Genomic DNA, 19,558 nt, shown 5'->3' with positions numbered 1-19,558 from the left:
TGTTAGTGTTTTCTACCAGGGATATTAAGTTATCATGTACCTTCTATGTTCTCACGACTTAAATGGTAATCCAATCATTAATTAGATTTATTACCGTAACAGAGTTCTCAGCTGAGCAACATGAAGTTGCTTCAATTACATCTTCAATGTCATGATGATGCTTCTTTTACTCTAGTTCATATCTGAAGTGTTTATCTATGTGTATCTGTATGTAGAGAATAGTCTCTTTAGATTATTCTCTTTCAGTTATTACTTTTCATCACTAAGTATTTTGAAATTTGTTTGGGAAAGAATGAGAAAATAGTCTGGGTCTCTTTAAACTGTAAGTATACATTTCCATTCTGCTTTACTTAGATAAGATATAGCATAAAAAACTCTCTGACAATTCCCAGCTAAGCACGAGCCAAACTCCTAGAATCCAGTTGTAGAGAGGGAGGAGTGATGAACAAAGGGGTCAAGACCAGGCTGGAGAAACCCACAGAAACAGCTGACCTGAACAAATGGGAGCTCACAGACCCCAGTCTCACAGCTGGGGAACCAGCATGACACTAAACCAGGCTCCCTGAACATGGGTATCAGTTGGGGGGCCTGGGAAGTCTATGGGGCCTCTGGCAGTAGAACCAGTATTTATCCCTAGTGCATAAATGGGCTTTGGGAACCCATTCCCAATGGAGGGATACTCTCTCAGCCTAGACACACAGGGGAGGGCCTAGGCCCTGCCCCAAATGATGTGACAGACTTTGATGATCCCTCACCATCCCTGGGGAGTGGATAGGGTGTGGGATAAGGGGCGAGTGGGGGGGACTGGGAGGACAGAAGGAAGAGGGAACTGTGATTGATATGTAAAATAAGATTGTTTTTAATTTAAATAACAATTAATAAAAAAAAAAACAAAACAAAACAACCTCTCCGTCTATACAAATATATACTACATTTGTGTGCTTTTTTCTTTAGTTCTTATCTTAATCATTTTCATGTATAGCAAAATACTTGTGCTGTCAAATTTTATTTTTGTTAATCCTAAGAAAGCATCGAGTACTTTACTATCATTTGGTTTACAGTCAATAAAATAATAATTATTATGTTCTTTTGGGTACTATAAAATATTTTAAAGTTTTTTGGAACTGTAAAAAATGTTGACTTCAAACATTCAACTACCTTTACTTGACTTATTTTCTATACTGAAAAGTGATGGAAAACTTGTTAATTTCCTAATAAATTACTACACACTCAAAATTACAATGAAAAATTCACTAAGAAAAGATGGCTTACCTTGAAATGGGATTTTAATATACTTCGTTGTGAACTAAAGAAGAAAATATGAAACAAAAAAATGAGTTACTACTCCAAGTGCATTTCTATTCAATTTTCTTAATATTCAAGTATTTAATACTATTCGATTTTTAGTACTTAATAAACTATTAAAGAATCAAAGCAAAGAACTATCTCAAAGTAAAGACTTAGTTTTAGGGTTCAGAGTCTTTAACTGTGTGAGTAACTTAACCAAAATACTCACTTATAAAAATTGGTAAGACTCTACTTTTCAAAAGTGTTTTCTGAAATTTTAAGAACTAAGACTCTAAAGAAATGCCAGAGACCACACAAGGCAACTACCTTCAAAGAAGATGACTACTCTCTTAGGGGTTAGCCAAACTCACAATAGACAACTGATCAAACAATGGTGACAATGTACTATTTATCTGTAACAAGACATTAAAATTATCACAAGACTTAGTTATATCCCCATACGCTGTGGGTCTTGTCTTTGAAAACTAACTGAACTCAGAAGACTATTTTTACTACACACAAACAGAACAACAGCAGCAATGCTTAATAAAGAATGGTGACAAAAGTCTAATGAAGCTGACTTCAAGACAGTGATGCACCTGTCAAAGGATGGCATAAAGTAAGTCTCACGCCAGCACAGCCCTCTGCTAAGTAACTTTAGTAGAGCATCACTCTCTCTCTCTCTTATCTCCAGCAATCATTTCTTCGCTCTGTTCAGGAACTCCCTTTGACTGAGGTCCTTGCTCTTTCTGATCCTTCTACTTCATTAAACTATCTCCTCTGGTTATCTTCTATGTGTCTGTGCAACTTAAGTTGTACTTATAACTCTCACGACAAAACTTTACATGTACTATCCAAACAGGTTTGTGTTTTGACAATTGCTTTTCCCTTACTAACAAATAAATCTGCCTATACTTGTTTGGTTAAGTTTCTTTTCTAATCAACACATTATGACTAAGTCAATCAATACATTGTTGACTATATCAGAGATGTTACTTGCAAATATAAGATAAAAAATCAAATACACAGCATATGAGTTCTAGGCAAGTAACAAAGTGTTCAATGACAACACAGGTTTATTTTTATTCCATTTATTTTTTTAATTTAAAATTATATTACATTCATATTATATTTTGCATCATTAGTTTCCAAATCCAGCTAAACAGTAACTATCATTGAGAAATTTATCTTAATTACAATAATGTCTAACATAGTTTGTCCTCTAATGTTTGAAAAATTAAATTTAATTACCTAATATATTTACCCACCAAAAATATTTCTTTCATTTCTGATACAATAAATCATGAACTCTATCTGAAAAAGAATACATATAAAATATCTTTTGAAAACCAATACATTTTTAAGACTTTTACCCTCTTCCCTTGTTACTTCCTGTTTTAATTTTACAAACTGTCTATGTGTTCTCCCATCATAATTCTATATATTATACAGTTCCTCAGTCTTTCATCATGTACATAAATTTACGCTGATTTATTAAGCTGCTTTCCTGTAATATGTAAGTTTGTTTTGAGTCAGGGTTTCAGGCTCTTGGGCTCAAGTGACCACCTCACCTCAGCCTCCCAAATGAGTACTACTGTGGCCAACATAAACCCAATATTCAACGCAAAACACCTGGATAACTGAAATGAACAACAAATGGAAATTGTAAAAGACATCCATCCCAAAATGGAAAGGAGAAGTAAATTAATTTAATGCGGCAAATTGCAGAATAATCCTGATATATGTGCATATATACATTCCAAATTAACAGCTGCTGTCTTGGTATACAAAATTGTTTGTGGTCTTTATGGAGATTTTTTGTTGGTTCTAGATTTTGCCTGCAACAAACTTTACACTATTCTGAAAGTGAAAATATGGTCACTAATATTTTTTATGGTTTTTTCTTTTACTTTGGAAATTATAATTACATCATTTTCCCTTCCCATTCCCCCCTCCAAGCCTTTCCACATACTCCACCTTGCTCTCTTTCAAATTCATAGCTTCTGGATTCATTAATTATTGTTTTCATGCATGTTTGTATACACAGATATACATGTATTTCTAAATATAAGCAGCTCAGGCTGTATAATGTTGTTTGTATGTTTGCTTTCTGAGCAGATCATTTGGTATGGGATAAATCGTGTGTTTTCCCTGGGGAAGACTGTTTCTTCTGCTCTCAGCATTCTTAGCTGCCTGTAGTTCTTTGTGTACAGTTGAAGCCTGTGGTCCTTCCCTTCCACTTTGGTTTTGTCTAGTGTTGTGGTCCTTTTACAGCTCGTCTTTAGGCAATCATGTGGTGAGACATTACTGAGATTTCGACATAAAAAGTTATAGGATTTACTTACCGTGACACAACCTTTTGAAGCTCCTTTTACTTTACCAATATACACAGAAGTAAATGCAATATCCAGTTTCAGATCCATTTCACTATTAGGTTTAATACAGGAAATATCTTCCATGTCAGGATTGTAGGGACATACTTCAGATGTCTAACAAAGAAAAAATTACAAATGTATAAATCTCTAAAAATTATTAAAAAAGTTTTAAATTATATTCAAAGACAAAATTCTTTAAATTATGATTAAAAAACTTTAGACTGTTCTTAAGGTGACAAAATAGTCAATAGGATTTTTTTTGTATAAAATATAGATTTTAAACTTAATTTTTAATTTTGAATCTTGGACATTCTTAGATTTTGTATGTGCATATGTAAAACTGAAAATAGACTTGAGGTTAATTTTATGGGATATTTTGGATGTGTTGAAAGACATTATACCTATTTTGAATAGTATCTTGAATATCATTTAATATCATTCTCTTACCAGATTATTACACAACAAAGTTTGTTTACTTAAAGTTTGGGTTGGAGGGAGTATAGAGAAGAAAAGCCAGTGACTTGGGGGCAAGTTGTCTGGGTATAGAAAACCAAACAAAATTGCTGCCAGATTTGTCCTTTGTTTTATGGTTACTTATATTCTTGCATAAACCTCCCTCATTAACTTTTGAGTTTCTTAGGATGAAGAGCTATGGTTTTTATTCTCCCCTTTTAAACCTGAAAACAGTATAAACTCAAGAGGACATTTAGAGATATTTATTTAATTAAATTAGACTAATGTTAATTGAAGTCAAATATTTCTCTAATGATTTTATTAATTTTCACTGTGCTGGAAATAAAACAGATTAAAACTGTTGGGATATGTTTTCTATTTTCAACAAATTTGTAAGCCTTGTAGAAGAGACAGAAGAAATTTTATCACTGGCATCTTAATGAGAAATGAATTAAAAAAAAGAAGAAACAGACAGACATGTAACTAATTATTTCTTTATGGTAAACTACACCCTGAACAGGAGAAATGGGTATGGAATAGGAACCTAGAACCCCGGAAAAATCAGCCAAGGTTTCATAAAGAAGACAGCACAACATGAAGTAAATATGGCCATGAAGGAAGAAGACCTAATCATATCAGAGTAAGCACTATATATGAATCTGAAAATTTCTAGAAACTGTAAATTATTACAATTTTTGATATAGTCAACTTGCTAGACTGAAAGTTCAAGAATTATTTGGTGGATTGGAAAGATGACTCAGTGGTTAAGAGCACTCACTGGCTTCTCTTCAGGAGGACCAGGGTTTGATTCCCTGAGATCTCGCAGTTCCAGAAATCAGGCACCCTATTCTGACCTGCACACATGGGGTGCACAGATATGTATGCTAATAAAACACTCACGCACATAAAATAAAAAGAGAAAGAATAATTTGGTTTAAAATTAATATTCTCTGGCCACATATTTTACTTGAGTATTTATAAGTGGCTGAGATGGAGCACTTTGCTTTTCTCGATCGAAATTCAGGTTTAATCAGTCATTTCTGTGGAATTCTTTGTAATGACAAAAAAAAAAAAAAGGATGACCTAAATAACTGATTATTCATGGAGAAAAAGCCAACATAGATGTTGATACTGAGTTTTTATTTACTTAAATAAAATCAAAACCCAAACCCAAAATTAATCCTAAGACTAAACTCAATAATAATATTCTCCTTTGCCACTATTTTGAATTCACTATTCTCTAACTGGTTTTATTCATTTTTTTTTTTACATTAATGGAAACACGTTTTAGATTAAATTGTACTTTCATTTCAAATAAATGTTTAAATGATTCAGATCTTTTAATCTCTATGACAACTGACCAAACAGATTATCTTGCCCCTCCCCATTTTACAAATAAAGTTAAGAGTCTTCTGGAGTGGTTGGTTAACGTCTTCTTTGTGGTCCTGCACTCAGCAAAAAGCAAATCTAAGACACAAAATCAGGTCAAATATTCAAACAAATTCCTTCTACTCACCAAGATAATATTCTTGCTATTGTTTATTAACATATTTTTCAGTGACAAGAATGAAACAGTAATCAGTTTCATATAGTATTTATAACACTAGAGATAAACGGTTGTCAACAAAGAGTAACAAAGACACTGACTGCCAGGAGGCATTTTCTTGTACAATATTTTTTGTGTATCCCCAACACACAGCATTTATACACAGAGCCACTGATGCACAACAGGGTATCCGAAGAGGCCAAATCAGAGTAAGGCTGCTTTACAGACTGAGGTTTTTAGTGTATGTTCTATGTAAAACCAGACTGAACTTTTGAACTGGCAACAGAAGATACCTGTGCCAAACACTACAGGTAAAGCCCCCAGTTTAGTGAACAGTTTCCAACTCATCTAAACACATGACAGAATAATAGTTGTTATGTAGAATTACATATTATAATACTATAAATTCTTCGAGAAATTCGTACATGCATATAATGTATTTTGGTCCTAGTCACAGTCAACTCCTTCTAATTCCTCTGAGATCCAACCCCAGACAAAATAATACATGTTTTTAAAGAGAGACATAAGTGCTTAAGAACCCTGTGACATCAAACCTATGTTTCACTATAGACTCTATATTTGAAGATAGACAACTTGATGTGAGGAAAAGAAATAATTCCAAGTAGGCATACTACTCCAAGAGCAGACAAATATCAAAGTTACAATTCAGTGACAACACAAAAATATTCAAGTCACAGAATATTTAGACTAAAAAAGCGTTTTACTAAAACTAATAGGAAAGTTGCTGTAAAACCCACATTCAGGAACTGCATAATCTTAGTCATCATATTCTGCTTACTAAAACAATAAGTAGATATTAACCAATAAGAATATTTTACTGGGGGCTGGAAATGTGGCTTGAAAGATAAGGGTACCTTCCACTAAGCCTAACAACTGAGCTGAGTCCCTGGAACATCCATAATGAGCGACAAGAACTCCTGCAGGTTGTCCTCTGACCTCCACAACTGTACCATGGCCTGCACATCCACACATATACACAGAAATAAGTAAATATGTAGAAGAATTGTTTAAGCTTTGATAATGAGAAAGCAGAAATAAATTACCTGTACTGACTCACAGGCACCCAGTGGTAGTTCTGACAAATGTGCTTCAGACATACCCTGACCTTCACTTGCAATCTCATAATCTTGACTAGGCTGTAACTTTAGAATTGCTGAGTTATTATGTTCAATGGGTCCTTCTTCATCACTGGAAACAACAACTAAAGGGAAAGGGAAAACGTGTTATGAATGTCTTACAATAATGACTTACAGGGAAAAAAAAAACCTTTCTAATTATCTTTAATAATCACATTAAACCTACAAATCTATACTCAACTTTAACCTATCTTTCACTACCTAATTAGTAGTAGTTATATACAGATTCCCCATCAGCATTATTGTTCAATAGCTTCCTAAAATCTTGACTTCTAAAGAATAAAGACATTTAAAGATGACTAAAACCATTAGTAAACATGGTATCTCTCCATGTTGAATGTCCTCAAAGATTTGCCAGTTAAAAACTTGGGCCCATGTGTGTTATTACTGAGATGAGGCTGAGCCTTTCAGAGGTGGGGCCTACTGGTGGAAGATCCTCAGGTCCATCTTGTCCTTCGATCCCTGGGGCTTGCCACAAAGGATATGGAGTTGCTGGTCAAGCCATACCCTTTGCTCCCTGGAGAATGGAATATGTGGTTTTGCTCTCCTAAATGCTCCCTGACATTTCCTGCCATCTAGAACATGCACCCTCAGAGGCCCAAAGCACTGGGTCTACTCACTGGACAGAAGCTTAGATAACTTTAAACAAAACAAATCTCTTCCTCACCCCTCCCTCTCTCAACTCTGCACCAATATCAGGATTTTATCCTTCCTTTCCTTTTCTCATTTTTTAGTGCTGGAGAGGGAATCCAGAGTCTTGTAAAGGCTAACCAAGCACTATGCCACTGAGTTACACTATACGCCCCGCCCAGTCTTTACTTGTGTAATTATAGCAGGTATTCTGTTACAGTGATAGAACGAACAGGCAAGTTTACAAACAATTTCTAGTTCTAACAAAGTGCTGTGATTATCACTCCTAATTATGCCCTAAGTCCTTTCACATTACTTTCTTGTGGGAGGGGAAAATGGATAGCAGATAGAGATGTAAATCACTGTGTACCCTTTAGAGCCTTTTGAATTTTTCTATCAGAAGCCAACTACAATTTTTAAGAATTGATCAAATCAAATTAATAACAAATTGAATTTAAATTGCACTTCAACAACATAGTCTTCAGAGAATCTTTTTTTTTTTTAATTGTTTGGTTACTTTTGAAACTTATTCCTTGGACTGGAAAGATGATTCAATGATTAAGAGCACTTACTGCTCTTACAAAGGACCTGGTTTAGGATTTCTGCATCTTCTTAGAATTCCCCATGACAGCGCCCCTTACCAGCAGGAAGTAGTTTGGAAAGAACGATGCCCAAATTCTCAAATATTGTCTATAAATGTTTGCTTTCATTTAAATGGACTTGGTTATAAAAACAAAACAAAACAAAACAAAAAAAACAAAAACAAAAAAAACAAAGGACCTGGTTTCGTCACCATCCGTAACTCCAGTTCCAGGGCACCAGGCACCAGGCATTCATTTGGTGCATATACATACACATAAGCAAAACACTCATACACATAAAATGAATCTAAAATCAAAGGAAACAAAGAACTCACTGTTTCCAGACTCACTTATTTACCTAAGTTAATATTACAAGATTCAAAAGGGAACCATTGAGGAAGTATTTCCCAGAAGCCCAAACAGCCTTAGGAAAACTTGAGAAAAGCGAAAGCTCTGCGTAAGCTTTGAAAATGAGTGTCTGTACAATCTTTACTCACTCGGTTCAGCGGAAAGCAATAGTTGGTTCTCTTCACTGTTCCCACCTACAACAGACGTTTCTTTCAAAGTCAATGCCTCGCCCTTCTCAGCTGCGGAGGAAGTCTCTGCCTCATTGTGAGAAACAGGGTTCTCTGAGCTTCTGGGGGGTGAAGAGGCCCTTCCAGAGGCAGCACTGACACCCGACTCTTGAGCGGAAGGTGAGCAGGCATTAGTGGCTTCACTCTGTAAAGGTTCAGGTGTAAGTCCTTCAGGCGGTGCTGGGTCCTGGTGACAGTTCTCACTTGGCTGTTCAAGCTTACTGGAGGCTGTTGAATCATTTTCTTCTTCTTTCTGAACATTTTTTTAAGAAAGTAGAGAATTTAAATTTTTCCATTTTAGTTTCCCTGAGGCATACTTCTAAGACTTAAGTTCATAAGGAATAACGTAAAATGAAAATGTATCAATTTTTAAGTATAGAGAGATAAGCGACACAGCTTGGCAATGTCACCAACGTATGATGATGATATAGGGCTTAACCTATTAAAATTAAATCTGATGTCCAAATCACCTTTAAAGGGTCAAATAAAGAAATTTCCATTTCCATACATGGCAAAGTCAGAGCAAAATAAACTTTTGAATAAGAGGATTTTTAAAAACATTTTTATTTCCAAAGGTCGTAGCAAAAACATTGAATAAGAAAGACCATCAAAAACTATGAGAACTCTTGCCACCAAACCTGGCAACCTGACTTTGCTCACTGGTGCATACATGTTGAGAGGAGGAAACCAACTCCCATAAACTGTGCTCTGAGAGTCATATACACATGTCCCCATGTGTGCATACACGTGCATCTATGTGTGCCAATGCGCACACACACACACACACACACACACACACAAAGAGAGAGAGAGAGAGAGAAATAATAAAGTGAAATAAAAGTAATGTAATTTAAAATTCAAAAAAATAAATAAATTTTACACAGAATTAGAAAGAAATCCAATAAAGTAAAAAATTCAAAGAACATTCATTATTTGGTGATAAAAATCACAGCACAAAATCATTTCCTATGGCATTTAAATACATCGACTTACTATATATTCTGTTGGTGTATCCAAAGAAGATTTAGAATTATTAGAATCATATAAATTACTTCTAACCCTTTTCTTTCTCTTCCTGGAAACTTGGGTGTGCTCCATCTCTGAATAAGAATATGAAGTGTTCTTGTTTCTGGTCCCCTTTGCAAGATAATCACAACCTTTACTTCTACGATTAAAGTCTTTAAAAAAACATAAAAAGCACAGTTAACCCAAAAAGTATACAACAGTTCCATTTACATGAGTTTGTAGTCCTACTAAAATTACAATACTGCCTAAGGCTCATTAAAACAAAACTCTGCCGTGACACTGGATGAAAAAATAAAAGGTATCGCCTGTATTAACCACCTCTGTTCTTTAGACAATAGGTGTGAGAGGCATGCTACAGAGTTTACAGGGAGGAAATATCCTTTTAAGAAGTAATGAAAATGAGACAACTAACCATGGTTTTTCTATTTGATATAAACACATTTTGTTGTTGCTGTTTTAGTTTATCTATGTAGCCTTAGCTAACCTGGAACTTACTCTATAGACCAGGCTGGCCTCAAACTCAGAGATCTACCTGCCTCTGCCTCCTGATTGCTGGGACTAAACATCACTGCCTAGGTTTTTAATAATTGGATAACAGTATCTTAATGGGTTTTATGAAAATTTAGAAAAATCTGTCTTTTCAAATGTTTGTATAATTCACCACAATTTTTAAAACTGGTAACAATATATTTAACTTAAAAGTCAAGTAACTAAAATTTAAGAATAAAACTATGATTGTTTTTCTTTCTTCACCATTGTCTGTGAAATGTGTTCATTTACAAGGACATAAATATGCTTGATAATATGTTTCTTCTTCTAATAATCAAAACTCTCCCAATCTAAGTATCCCAGAAGCCCACAATTCTGACTTGGAAGAACATCCTGTTTAAGTGAAAAGCATCATTTTGGAAGGCCATGCCAATCATCACTAAAAAATGTTTCATATTTCAGTTAACAATACATGCTGCACGAAACTATCTCCCAATACCTTTTAATGAAAAGTCTGAATTATTTAACTTTCTAAACCATTATCATATGAGCATCAACTCCAAGTTTACATACCCAAATCACAAAGCAAGCCACATTTAGACACAACTTACATTCGTTTTAAAATTACTGGATTCAGGCCTGGTGGTGGTGATATACACCTTTGATCCCAGCACTCTCGAGGCAGAGGCAGGCAGATCAAGTGAGGTCAGCTTGGACTACACAGTGAGTTTCAGGACAGCCAGAGCTTCACAAGGAAACCTTGTCTCAAAAGAAAAGAAAAGAAAGGAAGGAAGGAAGGAAGGAAGGAAGGAAGGAAGGAAGGAAGGAAGGAAGGAAGGAAGGAAGGAAAAAAATGACGAGCTTCAAATTCCCAGCTTTAAAAACAAAATAGATGGTCAGGGCATTGGTGGCTTACACCTTTAATCCCAGCACTGGGGAGGTGGAGGCAGAGGCAGAGGCAGGTGGATCTCTGTGAGTTCCAGGCCAGCCTGGTCTACAGAGCGAGTTCCAGGACAGGCTCCAAAGCAATACAGAGAAATCCTGTCTAAGGAAAAAAAAAAAAAAAAATATATATATATATATATATATATATATATATATACCCAAAAACTAGTCTATTCTATTCCTTTTCCCAAGATAATAAGCTTCCCAGAAATTATTAACACAATACATTTAAAAACATAGCAAATTTTGCTTGCATTTCAAATCATTAAAAAGTAAGGTATAGTGTGGACAGTACAACCTGGGAGTCAATGAAGAGTTTTTTAAAATGAGACCATCAGCACAGGGGGCATTCAGAAAGGGGAACTGTGAATCTCACAGGAGTGAAGAGGAGTTGAAGCAAATATGTTCAAAGTACATTGTATGAAATCCTCAAAGACTAATAATGTATTTTAAAAGATCAACTACAATATCTTAACATAAATACTGTGTCAAATTACAATTTCTAAAAAGAAAAAAGTTATGGTAAAGGACCAAGAAGAGCCAGGTGCAGTGGACACACCTTTAATCCTAGCACTAAGGAGACAAAGGCAGGCAAACTGCTCTGAGGTCAAGGTCAGCCTGGTCTACATAGTGAGTGAGACCCTGTCTCGAAAACAAATGAACTAATAAAAAGGGCTAAAGAAGGAGAAGGGAACTTGAAAAGATAAAAAAAAAAAAAAAAGAACGTATTTTTATAGGAATCTGCCTTCAAATAATTTACTACTTATACAGCAGCAAGCCAAATCAGGAATAAATTTATTATACAGAGATGAGCATTATAAAACTAAGGTTCTATTAATATACTATATACAACTTAATATGGAAATTATCCTAGCAAATAAGATTCAAGAAGTCACAAAACTCCTATCATTAAACTCCTATGCATTTCCAATGTATTCTTATAGTTTAAAAAAAAGAAAATGAAAAGTCTACAAGGCAGATTTACTTCTCTACAAAAGGAAAACTATACCTATAATTTACTACAGAAACTCATTTATGGTAAAGCTTCAACAACTGGAATCAGAAAAGCTATCTTTAATTATCTTTTTTGTTGCTGTTTTTGGTTTTGATTTTGGTTTTTTAAGACAGAGTTTTTCTGTGTAACATCAATGGCTGTCCTGGATCACTCTCTGTAGTCCAGGCTAACCTCAAACTCAAAGAGCTCTGTCTGCCTCTGCCTCTGCCTCCCAAGTACTAGGATTAAAGGTGTGCACCACCTCCACCTGGCAATTCTCTTACGATTATTTTGTATTTATTTTAATAACATATAAAGTAATGAGTTTCATTATGGTACTTATTATTCTTTTGTTTTTGTTCATCAATCCTTCTTCCCAATTCCACTCCCCAGGATCTCTACCTACTTTCTAGTTTCTGACCTATAGTCACACTCATTTCCACATAACCAGACACAATATTCAAATTAGAATAAAGGAGACCCTCATTTAATATAATAATCTCCAGATCCAACCATTTCCTGGCAAATTCCATGATTTAATTTTTCTTTAAAGCTACATGGGTATATGTCTAGGTCTTTGAACAAGGAGGAGCTAATGGGCCCCCAGACTGATAGCTGGGAATCCAGCATTGTACCGACTCAAACCCCCTGAACATGAGTCTCAGTTAGAAGGACCGAGCAGTCTAAGGGACCTCAGACAGTGGAACCAGGATGTATATCCCTGGTGCACAAAAGGACTTTGGGAGCACATTCCCCATGGAGGGATACTCCCTTAACCTAGAGGCAGGAGGGAGGGCCTAGTGCCTACTCCTAATGACTTGACAGATTTTGATGATCCCTCCTGGATGGCATCACCCTCCCTGTGGAATGGGGGTGAATAGAACAGAAGGGAAGGTTGGGGGGCATGAGAGGAAGGGAAAAAGAGGAAACGGAAATCTCTACCTAGAAAGTAGGTAGAGATTCTGAGGAGTGAAATTGGGAAGGAGGATTTATATCTATAATAAATATATAAATAAATATAAATATTTCTGGGTCTTTGATTATATTCCATTGGTCTGTTTGTCTGTTTTGTGAGAGTACCATGCTATTTTTGTCATTATGTATCTGTAGTATATATAATCTGAAGTCAGATATTGTGATAACTTCCTGGAAGTTCCATCTACTTAATTTTAGCTGTGTATTCTGTTTCCATATGAATACTTAGAATTATTTTTTCTAAAATAAAAGAGAATCCTAACAGTTATATTTAAAATAAAATACATAAACTTTTGTATAGCGTGATGAAAGGACACTTTTTTCTTGTGAATAATTTATAAAATTACTCAGAAAACAAAATATCTTACTTTGTTTTAAACATTCAAGAATCCAAGAGAGCCCTAATGATTAAGGAAGTAAACTAGTTTTTCATAAATTTGAGCTAAAAAAATTTAAATTTTCAAAGAAAAATAAATAGGAAAGGAGTCATAATTATTCATTATATACATCAGGAGACCTGTGAAGAATTTTTAGAAGTCTGAGATGTATTTATTTACCTTCATGTTTGCTAAATGTGGCTTAGGTGGGCATCCTTTGAGAGTTAAAAGAAGTCCTAACCAATGCATTTTGTAGTAAGAGAATTAACAGTAAGAAGCTTATAATAAAAATTCCAGATAACAGTAATATTAATATCCATGAAAAACAATGATTTGAACAGTCAAACTAGCATAAGTTCAAAGATATTTTTACTCTGTACACACACACACAAAAACAAAACGCAATATTCAAATTTAACTTTGGGACTGACAAAGAAAGAAACATACTGAGGTATATAAATAGATGTTTTGGTAATTCTATTTGCATTGGATAAATACTCCTGTCTACTTTTACATACCATTTCACTATTACTATAAAATATTCCTAACAAAAACTACTGTAAATACAATAAGCAAAATTCGAATTCAGTTTCCTAGCAATCACAAACCTTTAGGCTGAGTATCAGATGTCACAGAAATGCCACGATTACCTCTGTGCTTTTCTTTCACACATGGAGCCTGCTTTGCAGAAATGTTATCTGTCTTAGTTGGTTTTGAGCCTCTGCAAAACAGAATTGTATTAAATTCATTCAAGTAAGGGTCAAATGAATTTAGAAGCCACCTGGCACAAATTCAAGTAAAAATTCAGTAGGCTAAAAATAAATTATTACATGTAATACTATATGATAACAGCACTTTAAAAATATATATATGATCAGTACTTTTTTTAAAAGTGTGCACACCTTTGGTCCCAGAACTCAGGAGGCAGAGGTAGGTGGATCTCGAGTTCAAGGACAATCTGGTCTAAAGAGCTAATTCCAGAACAACCAAAAATACACAAAGAAACTCGGCCTTGAAAAACAAACAAACAAAAACTACTGAACTCAGATTTGAAAAGTTCTCATTTCTGTTTTACCCTTACATTGTCAAAGGTATTGGGGGGCAAGACAGGATATCAACACTGTTATCTGCAAAACAAGAAAAAAATAATCTTAAGTGAACTAGGTAAGTCAGAGTAGTCTGAGCACCCTCCAGGGCAGACATTGCGCCTCCAAGAGCTGAAGACCTCACCTAAAAGAGACAGAGAGTCATCAAGCCAGCCCCTCCTCTTTCTGATTCAGGGGCACATCTGCACACTGAAGCCACACCCCAAGGTTTGGCCATTACTTTAAGTCTACTGATAGAACACAATGCTACTACAGAGTGTACTACCACACCAGACCCTAAATGTGTTTGTTCCTCAATATTTTACTTTAGTGATTTTGCCTGTACCTTATATTTTACGTTATTTTATATAGGTAAAAGTTAACACATTCCAAACTTTATTTTTTTCTTAAGATTTGTTTTTGAGCCATTTTTGAAACATATTAACAACTAGCTTTGGCTTATAATAGTTTTATTATACACTGGTTGATTATCAGGGTATTTGTGGTGTTTAAATTTTACTTTTTCAGCTGTTTATATTTATTTTAATATAATATTCTTTACTTATAAATTGGAAACTAAAATCTCAGGTATTCAAAATAAGACTCAGCCAATTTAAGTCGCAAAAACTTTGACTATGTCACTTCATTCTAGTTAGTCTGAAGCCTCAGCCATCAACTTTAGGTTAAGAGCATTTAAAAGTAACACTCTACTAGCAAGTTTCATTTACTCAAGATAAAAGCCTAAAGCAAAACAAAATCTGTTTTGCCTTTTCAACTTCCCAGTAAAATACCACAAAGCACTATAAACAAAACTAGAATGTGATCTAAATGTTTTTTTTAATTGAAATGAAATAAAAAGTTAACAAAACAGAAAAACATAAAACTGATTTTAATGCAACTTATGCCTGCTTATAGATAATATGATGCTCTAGATAAGAGACCCTAAGGGCCTGCAGAGGTGGCTCCCTGGTTAAAGTGCTTGTTGCAGAAGTGTGAAGAGAGGGCAGGACCCCAGCAGATATGAAAACCAAGCGGGCAGGCCTCTATAAATAAAGTGAGAGTGATGGAGGAAGACTCCCAACACCAACCTTTGGCCTCTAGATGAATGTATACACACTCACATACACGTGAGCATGAATACACACATGCACACACATCATAAACTCATGCAAATGCAAAAAAGGCCATGAAGATTCTTCCAGAAAACTTAAATTTAACAAATGCTTTCAGCAGTAAAACAGGATGTAAAATCACATACAAAGATCAGTAGCTTTCATACATACCAATGAAAAATGCAAGAAAAGCATTGGGGCAAAAGTCTATTCACAATAGCTTTTAAACACATGCCTTGTAATAAACCTAACCAAGGAAGTAAAGAACCTCTATAATAAAACTTAAAAACACTGAAGAAATTTAAGGCACTAGAAGCTTGGGAAGGCTTCCTTTCTCACAGACTGGCAGGGTTAATACTGTAAAATTGGGTAATGTCACTGAGAGAAATCTACAGATTTAACATAATGTCCACCAAAATTTCAATGGCATTCTTTATAAAATTAGAAAAAATAATCCTGAAATCCATACAGAAGCACAAAAGGCTCCCAAATAATGAAAGCGATACTGGATGTATCACAATACCTGGTCCCAAACTACACTACAGAATGATAGTCACTTGGCAGAGGCACAAAAACATACACATGGCCCAGCAGCAGAGTAAGAGATCCAACAGCCATCACCCTGAGCATTCCTCACATTCTCTCATCTTGGAAGTTAAGCAGGATCTGGCCTGGTTAGTACCTGAAAAGTTGAAGAGATGATCCAGAAATGCTTCTGCAGCTACACAACAGCCACCTCATTTTCAAGTAAGGTGAAAGTAACATACACTGAAAAAAAGCCTCCTCTACAGAGTGCAGAGAAAACTCTACAGAGTGCTGATAAAACTGAATACCCACACATAGAAGAAAGAAACTACGTCTATATTTCTCACCCTCCACAAACAGAAATTCCAAATGAATGAAAGACCTTAAAGTTAGATCTAAAATCTTGAAGCTGTTAGGGGAAAACCTCAAAACACTTCGAGACATAGGCACAGACAAGAATTTTCCAACAATAATTCCAGTATGTATGAAATTCTCTCAAAAAAATGGCAAATATTACATGAAATTAAGGCTTCTATATAAAACAAAATGAAACAATCATCAAATTGAAGAAACAACCTATAGAACAGAAAAGAAAAAAACCTTAACAATTATAAATCAGACATATAGAAACCTATAAAAAGAAAAAAAAACTCCAAAAATTTTAAAACAGAAAAAATCATTCACTTGATAAATGAATTAATGACTTAAAGAAATAGAAGAAGCACAATTGGCCTATACATTTTTTTTAAAAAGTATTCAGATGTTATGACAGTGGTGGTGGCCAGGCATTCAATCCCAGCAGAGGCAGGTGGCTCACTATGAGTTCGAGGCCTGATCTACAGAGCAAATTCCAGGACAGCCAAAGCTGCAAAGAAAAACCTTGTTTTGAAAAACCAAAACAAAACAAAAAGTGTTCAAGATCTTTAAGCCTATCAAGGAACTATAAATTAAAGATGCAGAGAGATTCCATTTCATCAAAGCCAGAGTTGCTATCATCAAAACAAATGCTGGCAGGGTTGCAGTGGCAGGGGTCTTTATACATTGCTGGTGGGTGTGCAAATCGACTTAGTCATTACAGAAATCAGTAAGAAAGATCCTCAAAACAGTAAAAATTGAACTAACATACAGATCCAGCAGTATTGTTCCTGGATCTATATACACCACAGGAACTCTAAGCATACCACAGAGACTTAAATACACAAGATTATTGCTACACTATTCACCAAAAAAGCTGGGATTTAGAGCAAGCCTGAAATTCCACCAGTAGAAAAGTGCATGAAGAGAATGTTGCATAGAAACACAACAGAATTTTATTCAGCTGTAAAGGACAATTATAATATTTGCAGGACACAGGTACAAAGACTGTGTGTTTTCTCTCAGATGAAGAATCTAGACTTAAATTTAGATACACGTGATGGATTCATAAACACATATAGAAGACATGAAAGCAGAAAAACGTCTATGAAAATGAGCAAAGAAATATAAGAGGAAGTGAGGGGGGCAAGAGAGGATTAAAAAACGCATATGACATGAAAGCAGTATACATATTTGAGGGAGGAAGGGGACCAGCAAAAGGAGAGGATGTGGGTGGGGGGCAAATAAGATCAAATGCGGAAAGACCACATACTTGCTCATGCAAGTTCAATTCCTCCAGAAGATCAGAGTTAATTGGAGTTGGGCAACTCATAACCACCTATAACGCAAATCTAATACCTCTGGCCTCCATGGACACCTGCACATATGTTGTGCGCGCGCGCACACACACACACACACACACACACACACAGGATTAAGAATAAAAAACATACCTTTACAAGATGTCACCCATTATTTAACAAAACCCATATATTTTGTATGCTAGTAGTTAACAATTTTAAAAATCACTAAGTAAGCTGGGAGTTGGTGGTACACACTTTTAATCCCAATATTCAGGAGACAGAGGCAGGCGGATCTCTGTGAGTTCCAGGCCAGCCTGGTCTACGGAGCTAGTTCCAAGACAGGCTCCAATGCAATACAGAGAAACCCTGTCTCGAAAAACAAAAACAACAAAAAACAAAAATCACTAAGTAAATGATTTAATATTATGCTTTAATGGGGGAAAAAGGGAAAAAAATAATGACAACAGAAAGAACAGTAAAGATTTCAATGGAAATCTAAACTAGGGAAACAGTGTTAGTATTTAGGCATTTGTACCGGCCTGCCTTTGGAGTGCTGACAGGATACACCCTCAGCTGCTGCCACTAAGCACCACCTGTGCACACTCACTGTGCTCCCTTTTAAAAGGGCCCTGCCCACCTCCCATCCTTCTCTCCTTCTCTCTGCCTCCCTTTCCTATCTCTTGCTACCCCCATCCTGGAGGCCAGACTCCCGGCTTCCCTTTCCCTTCTTACAAGCCTTTTCCCTTAATAAAGACACCTCCACTTGAACTCTGTCACATGGTATCCTTATCTCTGGAGAGCCACTTTTGTTAATTACAACAAATGGTACAAAAAAAAAAAGATCAACAAGACTAAAAGTGGTTTATTTTAAAGATAAACAGACAGGCTTTTAAGCTTGGATAAACTAAGACAGATGAAAATTAATAAATCTACAATGAAAGGGATTGTGAGAATAATACAAAGTATTATATTGCTCAAACTGGAAAACTTGGGGGGAAAATTGTAAATTCCTAACATAAACAAACTACTAAGACTGATCTGTGAAGAAATAAAATCCTAACAGACAAATAATGAACAATGAAATTTGATCAGTTATGTTTTTCCATGAAAAATAAATCTAAAAGGTGATGGCTTCACTACAAAAAGTCTATCCTCAACAACACAGGCAGTACAAAGACAGCTTAGTGAGGAGAACCCATGAGATTCCCAAACAATATGATGAAGCAATATAGGCTCCTGTCATTGCCCTGGTTGCCTTCCAGAACTTGAAGGTAAGACCCTAGGTTAGGCAGGCATGGTGGTACATACCTATAATCCCAGCACTTGGCAGGCAGAGGCAAGTGGATCTCTTTAAGTTCAATGCCAGCCTGGTCTACAGAGTGATCACGTTTCAGGACAGGCTCCAAAGCAATACAGAGAAACACTGTCTCGAAATACAAATAAATAAATAAATAAATAAATAAATAAATAAATAAATAAATAAATAAATAAATAGACCCTACTGCTGATCCCCATACACACTTCAGACATAGGACCTGGAAAAATCCACTGGATCTGACCGGGAAGCCTCCTCCCTTTAGTCCTCACAGCACCTGAAGGTGCTGTGCAAGCTGCCAAGGGAGAAAAGTAATAGTGCTACCCAGCTGCAAAGCCTGTGACTCATCGATGACCAGCACTGCAAAGAGTTCCCCAAGGATGCAACAACTTGGGAGTAAACACTAGACACATAATTGGACTTAATTAATAAGAGGGAATTCATGCCTGCTAC

At 35.5% G+C, this 19,558-nt stretch overlaps 1 protein-coding gene across 1 annotated transcript in view; it reads right to left on the bottom strand.

The window, feature by feature from the left end:
• Positions 1-19,558, bottom strand: part of Senp7 (SUMO specific peptidase 7) — a 99,058-nt gene that overhangs the window by 24,471 nt on the left and 55,029 nt on the right. The window contains exons 7-12 of the mRNA XM_051191690.1: positions 14,019-14,131; positions 9,598-9,782; positions 8,527-8,857; positions 6,726-6,883; positions 3,633-3,776; positions 1,273-1,306 (exon numbers count right to left, since the gene is read on the bottom strand). Of these exons, the coding sequence (XP_051047647.1) occupies positions 1,273-1,306; positions 3,633-3,776; positions 6,726-6,883; positions 8,527-8,857; positions 9,598-9,782; positions 14,019-14,131 (965 nt within the window). The remainder of the gene's footprint in view (positions 1-1,272; positions 1,307-3,632; positions 3,777-6,725; positions 6,884-8,526; positions 8,858-9,597; positions 9,783-14,018; positions 14,132-19,558) is intronic.

Source organism: Phodopus roborovskii, unplaced genomic scaffold (assembly GCF_943737965.1).
Source record: "Phodopus roborovskii unplaced genomic scaffold, PHOROB, whole genome shotgun sequence".
Lineage (NCBI taxonomy): Eukaryota > Metazoa > Chordata > Mammalia > Rodentia > Cricetidae > Phodopus > Phodopus roborovskii.
This window is presented reverse-complemented; position numbering and strand designations above follow the sequence as displayed.